The sequence below is a fragment of the Benincasa hispida genome, chromosome 3 (assembly GCF_027475165.1).
Source record: "Benincasa hispida cultivar pf3 chromosome 3, pf3_genome.v1.1, whole genome shotgun sequence".
Classification (NCBI taxonomy): Eukaryota; Viridiplantae; Streptophyta; class Magnoliopsida; order Cucurbitales; family Cucurbitaceae; genus Benincasa; species Benincasa hispida.
The window spans coordinates 11,665,882-11,679,495 of NC_143480.1; the positions used below are offsets into that span (position 1 = coordinate 11,665,882).

Sequence of the window (13,614 nt, forward strand, 5' to 3'; positions counted from 1 at the left end):
GAAAAGAATAGATAAGGATGAGTTTGCGTGTTTCGCAAGAAAAATTGCTGCGATTGGACGCAATTTTAATTGATTATTTTATTTGCATAAGGAATTGAAAATTTCAATTTTCCATGTCAGCACATGCGAAATCCAGGTGGAAGAGGAGCTTCGTCCAAGGTCATCGTTACTGGGCTGGAATGGGCTGAATTGGGCCTTGTCTTCGGCCCATTGCGGTCTCCATCTCTCTTTCTCTCCCAATTCTCGAATGGTGGGCAGTTCAATCCGAACTCATAGTTGATCTTCGCCACAAGAATTGCTTTGTTGAGTCTCAAATATCCTGATTCCCGCTATGGCTCTGCTTCACTCTTCGTCTCATTTCTCAACGGTTCGATGTACTCGTTCGCCTCATCGTATCTCTGCAATCCCACGCCACCAATACTGCAACGTAAGGTCTCTGTCTCCATCCTTGTGTTTTTCTTTGGAAATTCATGTGTTCTTCACGCTTTACTTAGTTCTTTTTCTATTTTTGTTTAAATTTCTGTCGTTAGGTCCTGTCTGCCATTGCCGGTGCAGAATGCGAAGTATCGGAAGGAGCTCGAAGCAGCTGTCGATGTGGTGCAGAGAGCTTGTCGTCTATGCGTTGACGTAATTTCTCTTTCTTCTCTTTAATTCGTCATTGTTTTCTGTTTGGATGCGAATATGTAATACGTCATAGGAAGTGAGATACGTATTACAAACCTACGATTCTAAATCTTAATAAGACTGCATTACGGTTGTATGATGAGTCTAACTTTCTACTGTGAGAATGATGTGGAAAAAACCACCGGAAGGTCAGTCAATTCAATCTCTCTTAGTCGTTTAGACGAATTCATGTTTTGATTATTGGCAGGTGAAATCGTCACTTCTATCCGCTGATGGACAGATTCTGGAAAAAAACGATCAGACTCCTGTTACTGTTGCCGATTTTGGAGTTCAGGCGCTTGTAAGTTTGGGTAATAAAAAGTTAAATTGTATGTAATCGCATTGGTCGATTTTTCTTATCATAATTTTGCTCATGTAAATTGTAATTGTGCCCAATTCAGCGGCTAGTTCAATCAGCCTACTTGCTAATGCAATGTTTGCTAGTTGTTGTTGCTGCTGTGGGTTTTATTTTTATTTTGTAAAATAATTATCAGTTTGCACATTTTATAGCTTATTTTTATATCTTCTATTTTCATTTTATGATTTTAGTTGGTCCTGTACTCCATCTCACGATGCGTTTTTGATGCGTTTTTGGTGTTCATAATGCTGATATACAATTCTTCAAGCCAACGGAAGTAATTGTTAATTGATTGTTCCTTTGTTCCCTCCACTCTTCTTGCTGCAGAGTTGGGTACTTTATTTCCATCGATTCCATTAGTAGCTGAGGAGGACTCTACATTTTTACGTGCAAAGAATTTGGCACATTCTGTACTGACAGTAGTTACTGAGAAGTCAAGTTCCCAAAATGAGTTGATGCAGGATGATGTGCTGGAAGCAATTGACAGGGGAGCGAATGTTGCATTTGCTTTCGGAAGTAAGCCAGCCACATATTGGGTGGGGATTCCTAATTGTGTTATTATCTTGTGACTTGAAACATGGAAAATCTTTATGCTGGGTTTTAGTTTCTTCAATTTTCTGATTTTTGAGTGTCGTCATTGCCCTTGAAATTCCTTCCATATGCTATATTGCATCCCTGCTAATGTGATTTTAGGTTATGGAGATACCACTTCGTTTGAAATGGAAGGGCTTAAAGTTTCCCCTTCATACTGTTTCATCCATCTGTGAACATACCTAATGTGTGCTTTAATGAATTCCAATGCAGGTATTGGATCCAATTGATGGTACACGGGGATTTCTTAGAGGGAATGATGTCTTATATGTGGTATGTCATCTAATAGGCGTCTGCATTGTACTTATTTCATATTTATGAAGACAACTAGACAGGGAGTGCTCAAAACTTTTAGTTTGATTTTTGGGTTCCTGATTTTCTATCTTCCAACTCTTCGAAAAATTTCAGGTAGGTCTGGCTCTTGTGGTTAAAGGAGAGATTGTATTAGGTGTTATGGGATGCCCCAACTGGCACAGAGATTTGTCTGATGAGTCGAACTCTGAAGATTTTGAAAGTGGTGGTGTCTGGTCCAGGTCAGGAGCCATAATGATTGCTCATTCTGGATATGGAACATGGACAAGGAGATTATTAGATATGCAAAGCCCAAACAAAGTGTTTCATAATTGGACTAGATGTTTTGTTGATGAATACTGCCTTGTACACGAGGCTCGCTTCTGTATCCCAGATAGTCAGATGTGGGAATCGCTTCCCCCGTCAACTTCTTTGCAGGCAACAACTAATGCCGATCAAGTTGGGAATGGTCAAATTCTTCTCCTTCGAACATGTTGTGGAAGGTATTTGCTACCCACATAATACATGCGTCCTTTCCTAACAAGATTCGTCCACCTAAAATTCTAATCACCAAATGAGTAATTGCAGTGCATGGCTTCTTAGGTTTTTAAAGTTTATCTATAGCATAGATGCAAAGACTAATGCTCTGTACTGTAGGACTCAAGCATCTATTTCTTGAATATGTCCTCCCCCTCCACTACACAAATTTAGTTGCACATCAGCATTTTACAGCTAAAAAGATTATTTGAAAATAACCTAAATAAATTAATCGAATGTATGCCTCAATTTGGACGTTCAGATGAAATACATACTCTCACAATTTTCCTGCAGTTTGTGCAAGTATTTCATGGTGGCTGCTGGTAGGGCATCTGTTTTCATTCTTCGAGCAAAATCTCAAACTATTGTCAAGGTATTTTTCTGTTTTCCTTTTTTATATCAGAGAATAGCAATACCACCTCGGCAAAATTTAATGTTGTTGATATGCAGACTTGGGATCATGCAGCTGGCATGATTTGTGTGCATGAAGCCGGTGGGAAGGTATGCTACATTACCCTTTTTGAAAAGCATTTTAAGCTTGCTTTTTTTCTTGTTCATTAGACTTGCACGTTTGTTGGCATTTCTTTTAAAGTTTTGACATGATGTGAAATTAAAGTCAATGGATGAGCTATACTTTTCACAGGATTTGTTTCTTTTGAAAAAGCCAGAACGATTGTTATAATGCTATAATTTGAGCTTTGGAAATTTATAACAGGATACCAAGTCATTATCATTACGTTTTTTCCCCTTTTTTGGAGAAACCTTGGAAATATTACATGGTACATCCAAAATTCGTTTGTTGTCGAAGGAAACAACATTTATTATTCATTAAATATGTTGTCCGACTCTGATGCTTCAAGCCTTCAATCTACCACACAAAAGCATTAGAAGGAATTCTCTTGTCTTTATCCTGGCTTCTTGTTGCATGTTTGAGATTCTGAGTGATTGTACTGTACCATCCTGGTCCAGAGTGTCATTACACATCATTTATATGATATATAAAGCTACCGTGGAATTATAATGATAATCACACCAACTTTATGGTGACAGCCATCGGTTAGTTTTCTGCAAAGGATTTCTTAAACTTTCTCATTGTTTTTTGGATTTTGCCTACTACATCTACAAATTATTGTATAGGTGAAAACTGTCAATAAATCAGTGGAGTTGCAAAACTCTCCAAGTAGCACTGAAAGATCATGATTACGAAAGGCTTTATGTGATGCACTAAAAGGACAAACAAAAATTTTCCTATGAACAAGGCTACCTCTTCTCGTGAGAATACCTCTCTATCCCTTAGTTGCATTCCTGCACAAATGACTAGTAGCATTAAGCCATAAAGCCTTGGCCTTCTCATTTTATTCGGTAAAAAATGGCCACTCAGAATTGAAAATGACAAAAGGTCTCTCATATAAATCAGTCAATCTAGAAAATAAAAATTGTAGCATGAAGGAATTTCATGATTATGGTTCAGGGTACTAAATTACTTTCGACTGTTGATAATATTTGGACAGACAATCATCATCATCATCAAAGTTTCATCTTTGTACGGTCATGGAATATTTAGGACCCGTTTGGATTGACTGGAGGGAAAAGTGCTTTTCAAAATACTCATTTTTATTTAAACACTTTTGACAAAAATAATTGAAAATATACTTTAAAAGCTATTTTGAGTGGTTGGCAAACACTCTAATTTTTTCTAAAATGACTTATTTTTTAAATTAAACACTTGAAAATGTATTCCAAATACATCCTTGTATTACTTCTTTCTGAAACACCTGAATGAAGTGTTAATGGAGCTCTTTCTGTTTGATTAGGTGACTGACTGGAAAGGCAGTGACATTGATCTTGCTGCTGATCAAGCTGGCCGTAGGATTTTATCCCCTTCAGGTGGCGTTCTTGTCACTAATGGTCGCCTACATGATCTTATAATTGAGATGACTGCATCCACTTCATCAATTATTTGATGCTGAGACTACCTATCATGGCTATCACCTAAATTTGGTAAGGCATCCCATCTCCTCTTCGAACACCTTTTACTCAACTCTCTGAATCTTCCAGGTTTGAAGTCTCCACCAAATTAAGAGTACTGCTAATCTTGGGAATAGTCAAAATTTTAGTTGAAACCTGGCCAAAAGACGATCAAGTGAAAAGAAATCCTTAGATTTACATTTTTTTTTTTCTTTTCTGAAAAGGCCTTAGATCTACAATTATACAAGTAGCTGACCAAACAATTATTACATAACACTTTAGGGTGTGTTTGGGGCAAGAATTATCCTTAGACTATGATAATCATATTTTTTTACAATAAATACTATTTTGTATTCCCCAATTAGCTAAAGTCAAACACTATTTCAAAACCCTTATTTACTACAATATTTACAATTTGCTACATTTTTCACTATTTTACATTCATCATTTTTTTATTCTTTAGTTTACACTTCAAACACATACTATTATAACCCAAATTAAAATAATCTATACCTCAAATATAAACTATTATAACCAAACTATAATAATCAACTCATTGCCCCAAATGCCCCTTTAATAAATTTTGGGCTAGGGCAACGGATGGTGGTTGATTGATTTAATATTTTACATTGCTGCAAAAATTAGACGTTCCCACCAGACTGTTTCATTCTGAATGTTGTTTGATTAATATTATATACTGTTTCACTGCTAATATATGACACGTATGTTTTATTTATTTATTTATTATTATTATTATTATTTTTTTGATGAGCACATTCAAAATATATGTAGTTTAGGTAACCTTCTAAGCACTCTCTTCATTGATCTGCAAAATTTTAATTTCTTTGTGCAAAAATTTGTAAGACTGCAAAAAGATTTCAAATTTGTCTCGCTTATTTAGTCTACATAAAAGGTACTTGTTTTCACGTCCTGGCCGTAATAGTAGCCCTAATAGTGTCTGAGGTGAATTGGCCTCTGGTTTACACGAGATGCAGACAATATCTCCCAAAAAGTATATACCACTTATTTCTGTAAGAACTACTATACAAAGAGACTCCTATTCCTCAAGGACGCCCAGTGGTTCGTATAACTTCATTAATAAGTGGAAACAAATTGGGATATTCTGAATGCGCCCAGTTGCTATTTTTATCAACATAAAATCATGTAGTTTATTTTGTGACTGTTAAATATTTTTATCAACAAATTAACTTTTTCTGTAGATCTGCTTTTGGAGATCAGCAGTGGAAAGGATCTGGGGGACGTTAATTACGGTAAAGTACTGAGCTTATCTTCAATAATGTGAATGGTTGACCAATTAAACGACTACATTTATTATTTCAATCCCTTAAGTTCAATTATTAGGCTACCACAACCTTGGATTTTTGTTGCGATTTCAGTATTACATTATTGTGCACGCCGTGAACATAATGCCCTAGGTTAGAATTCTAGGCAAAATGTCAATATGGCTATAAACATAGGCTCCAACCTAGTTATAGATTTACCACGGGAAAGTTATTTTAGTCCTTTTTGGGTTTTACACCAATCCACTTTCAAATGATCCTGTCCTGTAAAATCTGGCCACCTGGGCTTGTTTATTCCAATGAAGACGATTCTCGTACCCCACCTGCACAAACTGAAGATATTTGGGACTTCCTCCTCTGTCATAGGAGTTCAAGGGGGAACAAACTTGTTTTGTTGCTTTTTGTCCCCTCTCCTCCCATATTGATCAAATAATAATGGTTTTCAATTCCATCTTGTTTCCAAACTTCCAACTACGGGCGCAAATAGGTTTGCATCCTTTTAGGAAAAAGAGTAAGCACGAAAATTGGTGTGACCAGTTTAGAAATTGAGTACAAAGGTAACTAAATCAATCCGGAGTGACCAAAATGGAGTTGATTAAAATCAATTTTTGAACTTTTGTAAGATGGAAATGAACCACCTGTTTGAATAGATCCTCTTAGCTCTTCCTATCAATCTGTTATATTTAGGACGCATAGAATCTATAAAAGATATAATTCAAAAGAGAACAGATTATAGATTTGAGAGCGAAAATGAGCCTAATAATTTAATAGTAACTCGCATGTATGTATTGTATTCTTGAGGTTAGAGGTTCAATTTTCATGTCTATTCTTTTTTATATGAAAAGTGGCCCTAATTCCTAAATTACGCAATTCTGCTAAACAAATCTGATGGAGACAAAAAGGCACACCCACCACTACGCGATGTTTGTTGAAACTTGAAAGATTGAAGTGCCGAAGAAATAAACTATCAAGCATCTGTTTCTGTTACTCTTCCAATTGTCTTATTTGCCCTCCTTTCAATTATAAACACGTAGCAATTATTTTTAGAAAGCAATCTCCAAAGCACGTATTTTGGACAAGTTATAAACCTAATTGGCTAGAAGCCTAGAATACGCATGGCCCTGTGGACTATTAATCTTTATTAGCATTCCAAGGATCCAATTATAATAATTATAGAAGAAAACAAAGAAAAAAAAAAAAACCCTTTCCCGTATCCTTGTATTAATGGATATAAGATTTGCTACCACGAGAATTATGGCCGTCTCCATAAAATTGATCCCGATGACTTGGATTATGGTCATTGCCCTATATGTACCATCGTTCACATGGGTGTTCAAATTAGGATTTGTGTAATTTGGCCACAATAACTTTATTTATATATAGTTTTATTCGTAGACATTAATTACTATAAAAGTCTTTAACTTACATTTAGCCACGTAGAAGTTTATGTTTGATAAAGTGTGCATTCAATATAATTTATTGAAATCAAATAAGTCTTTGACTGTAAAAGCTTTTTCTTTTTTTCTTTTTTTCTTTTTTTCTAAGTTCCTCACATGCATGTCAACAAACTTAAAGAATCCGATAAATATTATAGACCTATTTTTGTTACCTTTCAAGCAATAATCCCTATATTAGGTTCCTTGGCTAATGTATAGATACGATTAGATGTAAGAACCAAACAAGCTAATTTGATATATACATTGGAATATAGTTATTTTTATGGGATCATTTGCTTGTTTTAAATGGTTAGTTTAGAGTATTTAATGCGAGTCTGGCTCACATTTTGTTTAGCACTTTCTCAAAGATATTTCCCAAAACTTAAAAAAAAAGGGGGGGGGCGGTGTTGGAAGTGGTTTAATTAAAGCACCTGGTTGTTGTTTAGTTGTACTACATCTAGAAGTGATTCTACCAACATCAAATTACTCTAAAATGGATTTAATATGAAACTTGAAAATTCCTTGGCTTGGGAAGAAAAGCTTCCAGAAGAAATGTTGCAGGTTAATAAAATATTATTAGACCGTACGGATCTCAGATTAAGATGGGTGAGAAACTTGTGGACATGATTTTCAACTCCAAGGTGTATATAGTCCTCGTATATATTCACTTTTTCCATGGGAGAAGTGACCATTAGGCATTAGAAAAATACAATAAATTTTGAAGTAGAATTGGTGGGCAGCTGGCTCCAACCATTAAAAGTCCATTAAATTTTATATATCATGTATCTAACTGAAACGTGTCCTGGCTTGGTTAAATATAAATATGTGAAGCCCATTGACTAGCTTAAACCTAATTCTCAAAGTAATTATTGAAAAAGGTCGTCATACCTTATTTAGCATGTGGCCACTTCAGTAATTTTGAAAATCTCAATTAATACTACATTCTATTGAGTTTATGTGAGTTCTAAATAGGTGTTCAATTGATGAGAATTTACTAGCTAATTATGTTTTTTAAAGAGACCAGAATTCACTAGCTAACTTGACAAAAACATTCCTCAACTCTGAAATAAGTTCTAATTATGTTCCTAATTTTAAAAAGTTTCATTTGAGCAAAATTACCCAAAAAAGAAAGAGAGAGAACTTTTAAAACCTTGCCCTTTATTTGAAAAAACAACCTTGTGCCCATAGATGTTGCAAAAACAGCTCTGAAGTAAAAATATGTTAAAATTTTGTATGGAAATTGAGACTTGAAATATGTATGATGACCAAGAATGACGTGCGATGTTTAGGCTTCGATTTTTTTAGGACATTGTCACTCCATTTTAAGTCTAAATTTTTATTCAACATTCTAACAGTTTTTTACTCTAATAGTAGGAACAAATGTACGTTTGAAATATAGGTCAAAATTAGGATTGTCTTTTTGTAATTTTGTCATACATATATATATATATATATATATATATATATATATATATATATTTGAAATATTGTATTGTATTCTTGAACTTTGAAATATATTTTTTGAAGTTCAATGGTATTTTTTGAAATAAATTTCAAAGTTGAAGAATAGAAATTGAACTTAACAAAAATTAGGGATATAATTGAAATTAATTATTCTAAAGAGGGGTGTTTTATATATTTAAATATTAATGTGAATGCCATGAAAAATAATATTGAAACTATATGAATGGTAAAATTAAAGATTTGAATTTTTTTCCCATAGAGTGAACACTATTTATTCCCCAAAAATACTGTACTTTGAAAAAACCCACTTTTAAAATTATGCAAGGATTACTATCTTTTTGGTATTTTATTTTCTACGACGTATTTTTCATTCATGTATGAATACAACACTCACACGCTAAACCAACATAGAAATCGAAAAAGAGGACCAAAGTTTTAACACATTTCAAAGTAAAAAAAATGTTGTTTGAAAAACTTTAAGCGGGTAGACTTTATTACAAAAGCAAAATAGGAGTTTCGTTTCATGTCGATACTGAACCGACAAGCAGCCATGGACAACGTGGCAGCTCACGGATGGACTGATGAGGTCATACAAATCTGTAGTTGAACGGCTCTGATTAGGACACGCATAAAATCCAGAATTGAAGATATTGAAGATTTAGAAAATCAAATGATTGATTAAACAACTACAGTTTATCTTGTAATAATTGGGCATTGAAGGCAACTTGAAGTTCCGTACAGATGTCTTGTGTGAATGCATGCAAAATTTCCTCTTTCTTGGACAAAATTGCCCTCAAAGGTCTTTTCCAATTAAAAGTGTTCAAATAATTCGACAACTCGAATAATCTGAACTACCTAACCAAATTATAAAGATTGGGTTGGGTCAGTTTTACATTTTGATTGGATTAGTTTCAATTTTTTTTATATTTTTTGAGTTGGATCGGGTTCAAGTTACACTTTTAAAAATTCGGGTGGATCTCTCCAATTCGAATTTCTAAATTTATATATATATATATATATATTATAATTTATGAATATTATAACTCATATATGTTTTATGATGTTGGTTATAGATATATTGAATTTTGATATTTAAGTTTTATGAAATTTTAATTATTAATATGTGATGTATACAAATGTAAGTATTTTAAGTTAATAAAAAAATTAAAAAAAAAAAACAAATCACTCGACAACCCAACTTAATCCAACTCGAATTTTAAGGATCAGGATGTTGTTGGGTTGGAGACCTTATTTGGGTCACTCGGATAGTCAATCCGATCAACTAGAAATTTCGAGTTGATCCAAAAAATCTCCCAACTCAATTCAACCGAATTTTAAGGAGCGGGATGTATTGGGTTGGAGACCTTATTTGGGTCATTCGGGTAATCAATTCAACCAACCAGAAATTTCGAGTTAATCCAAAAAAATCTCCCAGCCCAATTTAACTGAAAAATTAAAAGGATATTGTCCTTTTAGAAACTATTTAGAAAATATTGTTGTTTTCAAACTATTTGTAAAAATATTGTTGTTTTTTTATTTTTTTTAAATAAGTCGAGGGATCAAAATTCGACCTCGACCTTCCCCTTTCGTATTTTTTGTACGTCGAATTTTGAACCCTCGACCTTGCCGTAACATTATTATTGAGTTTGTTTAATTATCATTCTGGAGACCTTTCTCATAATTATTTGATGTGGAGAGAACGAAAAATCTTCCTCATTCTGGAGACCTTCTTCATAACACTCATAATTTTTTGATGTGTTAAAAATAATTTTGTATTGGGAGAGAACGAAAGAGGAAAGAGTAGGAGAGAGAGCGAGATATTGAGAGATAGCTAAGAGAGCGAGATATTGAGAGAGGGCGAGAGTTTCCATTTTTTTTTTTAACTTGGGAGTTTCCAGATATATTATTCTTTCTAACCCATTCATTGGTGCATATCTGGCACGAAGCTTCTTAACTTGGGAGTTTCCAGTTTTTTTTTTTTTTGGTCTGATTTTTTTTTTGGAAACTTTATGAAGGGTACTTTTTTCATCTCAAGTGATTTGATGTGGAGATAACGAAATACCTTTCTCATAACACTCATAATTATTTAATGTGTTATAAATAATTTTGTATTGGGAGAGAACGAAAGAGGGAAGAGTAAGAGAGAGCAAGATTATGAGAGAGAACGAGGTCCTAAGAATGAGAGCGAGATTTTGAGCGAGAGCAAGATGTTAGCAATGATATCCGTACAAATTTTCCTTTTTTTTTCTTTATTTAATTCCCCATTCCACCTTCTTCTTTCATTCTTCTTCTTTTTTTTAATTTTTCATTTTATAAAAACAATTTCTAAAAATATTTTTTTATTATTATAATTTTTTTAAAAAAAAAAAAAAAAAAAAAAAAAAAAAAAAAAAAAATCTTGGTGCCAAATGTACAAAAGGAGTTCAAGATTATTATTGTAAAATATTTTAAACTATTGACCTCACTACTGTGATTAAAATTTATGATCTTTATATCAATTAGTCTTATTTATAGACTTGCATGTGAAGTTTTGAGTGTTGATTTGATTTATTATGTCCCCAAATTATTATCTAAAATATGTAAATTTGAATATTGAAGTTTTTTTTACCTAACTTTTTAGATTTAGACTATCTGATGTTATTATTTATGTTAGTGATATTTAAAAGCTTCTATATCAAAATAATTACTATTCATAATATATAAAAAGAACCAATTAAAAAAATAATCTCATAATATATATTTATATATATATATATATATATATATATATATATATAAATTAAATATCTCATTTATATAAAACTAATTACAAAAAACAATGTGTCCCACAAGGCGAATCGTCGATTTCGATCTGGTTGTCGTCATCGACTTCGAACTCGAGGTTGCTCGGGTTTTTCTTGATGTTGCTCGGGTTTTTCTTGATGTTGCTCTGGTACCTCTGCCGGCACTTCATAATATAAATATTCATTATGCTCTCCGCGACCCCGGCCATGCCCATGCACGTATGAAGACGAAGGACCAGCCTCTGAGTCATAATGTCATGAACCAAATGATGGCATCATCATCATCATCATCGAACTAACATAATCAGTTTGACTCTACTGCCTCATAGGGGCAACTTTTCCACATTATGTGCAACCTCATCCTCTTCCCGAACAGGTCCTCTACGTTTAGGAGCTGGTGGAGGAACAATATGTATATCGTACATATAACGAATTTTCTCCATATAGCTTTGGTTGTCATTACATATAGCAAGAACCTGGTTCGGATCATTCACAACCTCACGAAGTCTACGGTTGTTCGATCTCTGTGAATTATAAAACAATTAGACAATATTTAAAATAAATTTAAATTAAAAATAATTAGATAATATTCATTTACCAGATGACCCACAACTGCTCCCGGACGAGTGATGTAGCGCCTTGTAATATTATTATACCAATGAATATATTCTAGAGTGACATCCGTGCAACTTTTTCGAACCAATCTCCAGTCCTTAGGTCAATATCATGTAGTACGGGTTCAGTATTACAAGGCGATGGGACATCCTGCTGAAAACCGAATTGTCTCATCACTCTGTCAAGAAGATGTCACTCACCAATGTAAAAACATATGAGAGAACTTATCGTCCGTCATATGTTTTGATCATTCGTACAAAAATTAGGCAAAGTATGCATAATAATTTTGTATAGCTCCCAAATAACCTGAAACACAAAATATTATATTAGAGAATATTGAAGACAAATACAATAAAAATGTGTATAAAATAATCAATTAGGTTCAGTGTAATGTACTTGTTCAGGTTGAAGCAGATCAAACATGTATCTATACTGGCTGATTACATGTGTGGCTGTCCTAGTCACACAAAATTTGTCTCTCCATCTAAATTTTTAAATTGATAATTTAAAATTTAAATTAACTAGATCAGTGATATAAAAATTAAATTGAATTAAAACAACATACCGAAAACCGTAGGCTCGTCCAACTAACTGAGCGTCATTAACATGTAGTTGTGGAGCCATTGTTGGAAATCGCTCCCAAGCCTATAGTTGCAAAAGTATGAGAGGCCCAGCTATCTCTCGAATCTCAGGTCTTGTTGCTTTGCATAGTTGTCTATACAACCATGCCAAGCATGCTCCACCCCATAAATGCCGCCCCGCATCATGGAGGTTAGCTAACAGTGGCAGGAACATCAAGTGAACAAAATGGCTTGATTTATCTGAAAACAGATTTCCACCCATCATTTATAGTATATATGCTCGCGCATATCTTATGACGGTTTTCTCGTCTGCATCATCTGTGAGCTGACGAAATTGTGTTCCTAACCATATTAAACTTAACCTCGATCCTTTAATCTTGTCGGCAGATGGGGTCACACCGAGGTACAGTTGACAAACTTCTAACCAGTTATCATACATCACTCCAGTGACCAACTCACCGTCAACAGATAACCCCAACAACACTTCTATGTCTTGTAGAGTGATAGTGCACTCTCCAACAGATATATGGAATGTATACGTCTCGGGCCTCCATCTCTTGACCAAGGTTGTGATCAGATGTCAGTCCAACTGAATAAATACTAATTTAGCAACCCCATAAAATCCAGATGTGCGCAGTAGCGGTAGTATTTGAGGGTGGAGCGGGATAGTGCGCTGGAGAACTGCCTCTCGACGCCTGCAAGATATTTCTCCAGTAGTACGATCTCGCCATACAACAGATGATCGATGAATGGACTGGTCGTACAAAACATCGGGATTAACAGGTCCTGGGTTTAAAGCCATGATCTGAAAAAAAAAATATTTATTTCTCAATTAAAAAAATATTTGTTTCTCAATTAGAAGAATACTGTACAACTTAATTAAAAGAATAATGTACAACTTAATTAGAAAAATAATGTACAAGATAAGTTAATTAAAAGTTATGTACAAGTTAATTAAAAGAATAATGTACAAGTTAATTAAAGGAATAATGTAAAAGTTAATTAAAAGAATAATGTACAACTTAA

General features: G+C 33.9%; 1 protein-coding gene across 1 annotated transcript; it reads left to right on the top strand.

Annotated features, from left to right (window-relative positions):
- The first annotated feature begins 250 nt into the window (after window positions 1-250).
- Window positions 251-5,791, top strand: LOC120074630 (Inositol monophosphatase family protein). The gene is made up of 10 exons (XM_039027810.2): window positions 251-432; window positions 531-627; window positions 872-974; window positions 1,349-1,557; window positions 1,826-1,885; window positions 2,021-2,406; window positions 2,735-2,813; window positions 2,891-2,941; window positions 4,255-4,441; window positions 5,629-5,791. Exons 1-9 carry the CDS (start codon window positions 332-334, stop codon window positions 4,402-4,404), a joined length of 1,236 nt encoding a protein of 411 aa, XP_038883738.1. The 5' UTR covers window positions 251-331; the 3' UTR covers window positions 4,405-4,441; window positions 5,629-5,791.
- The last annotated feature ends 7,823 nt before the right edge of the window (window positions 5,792-13,614 follow it).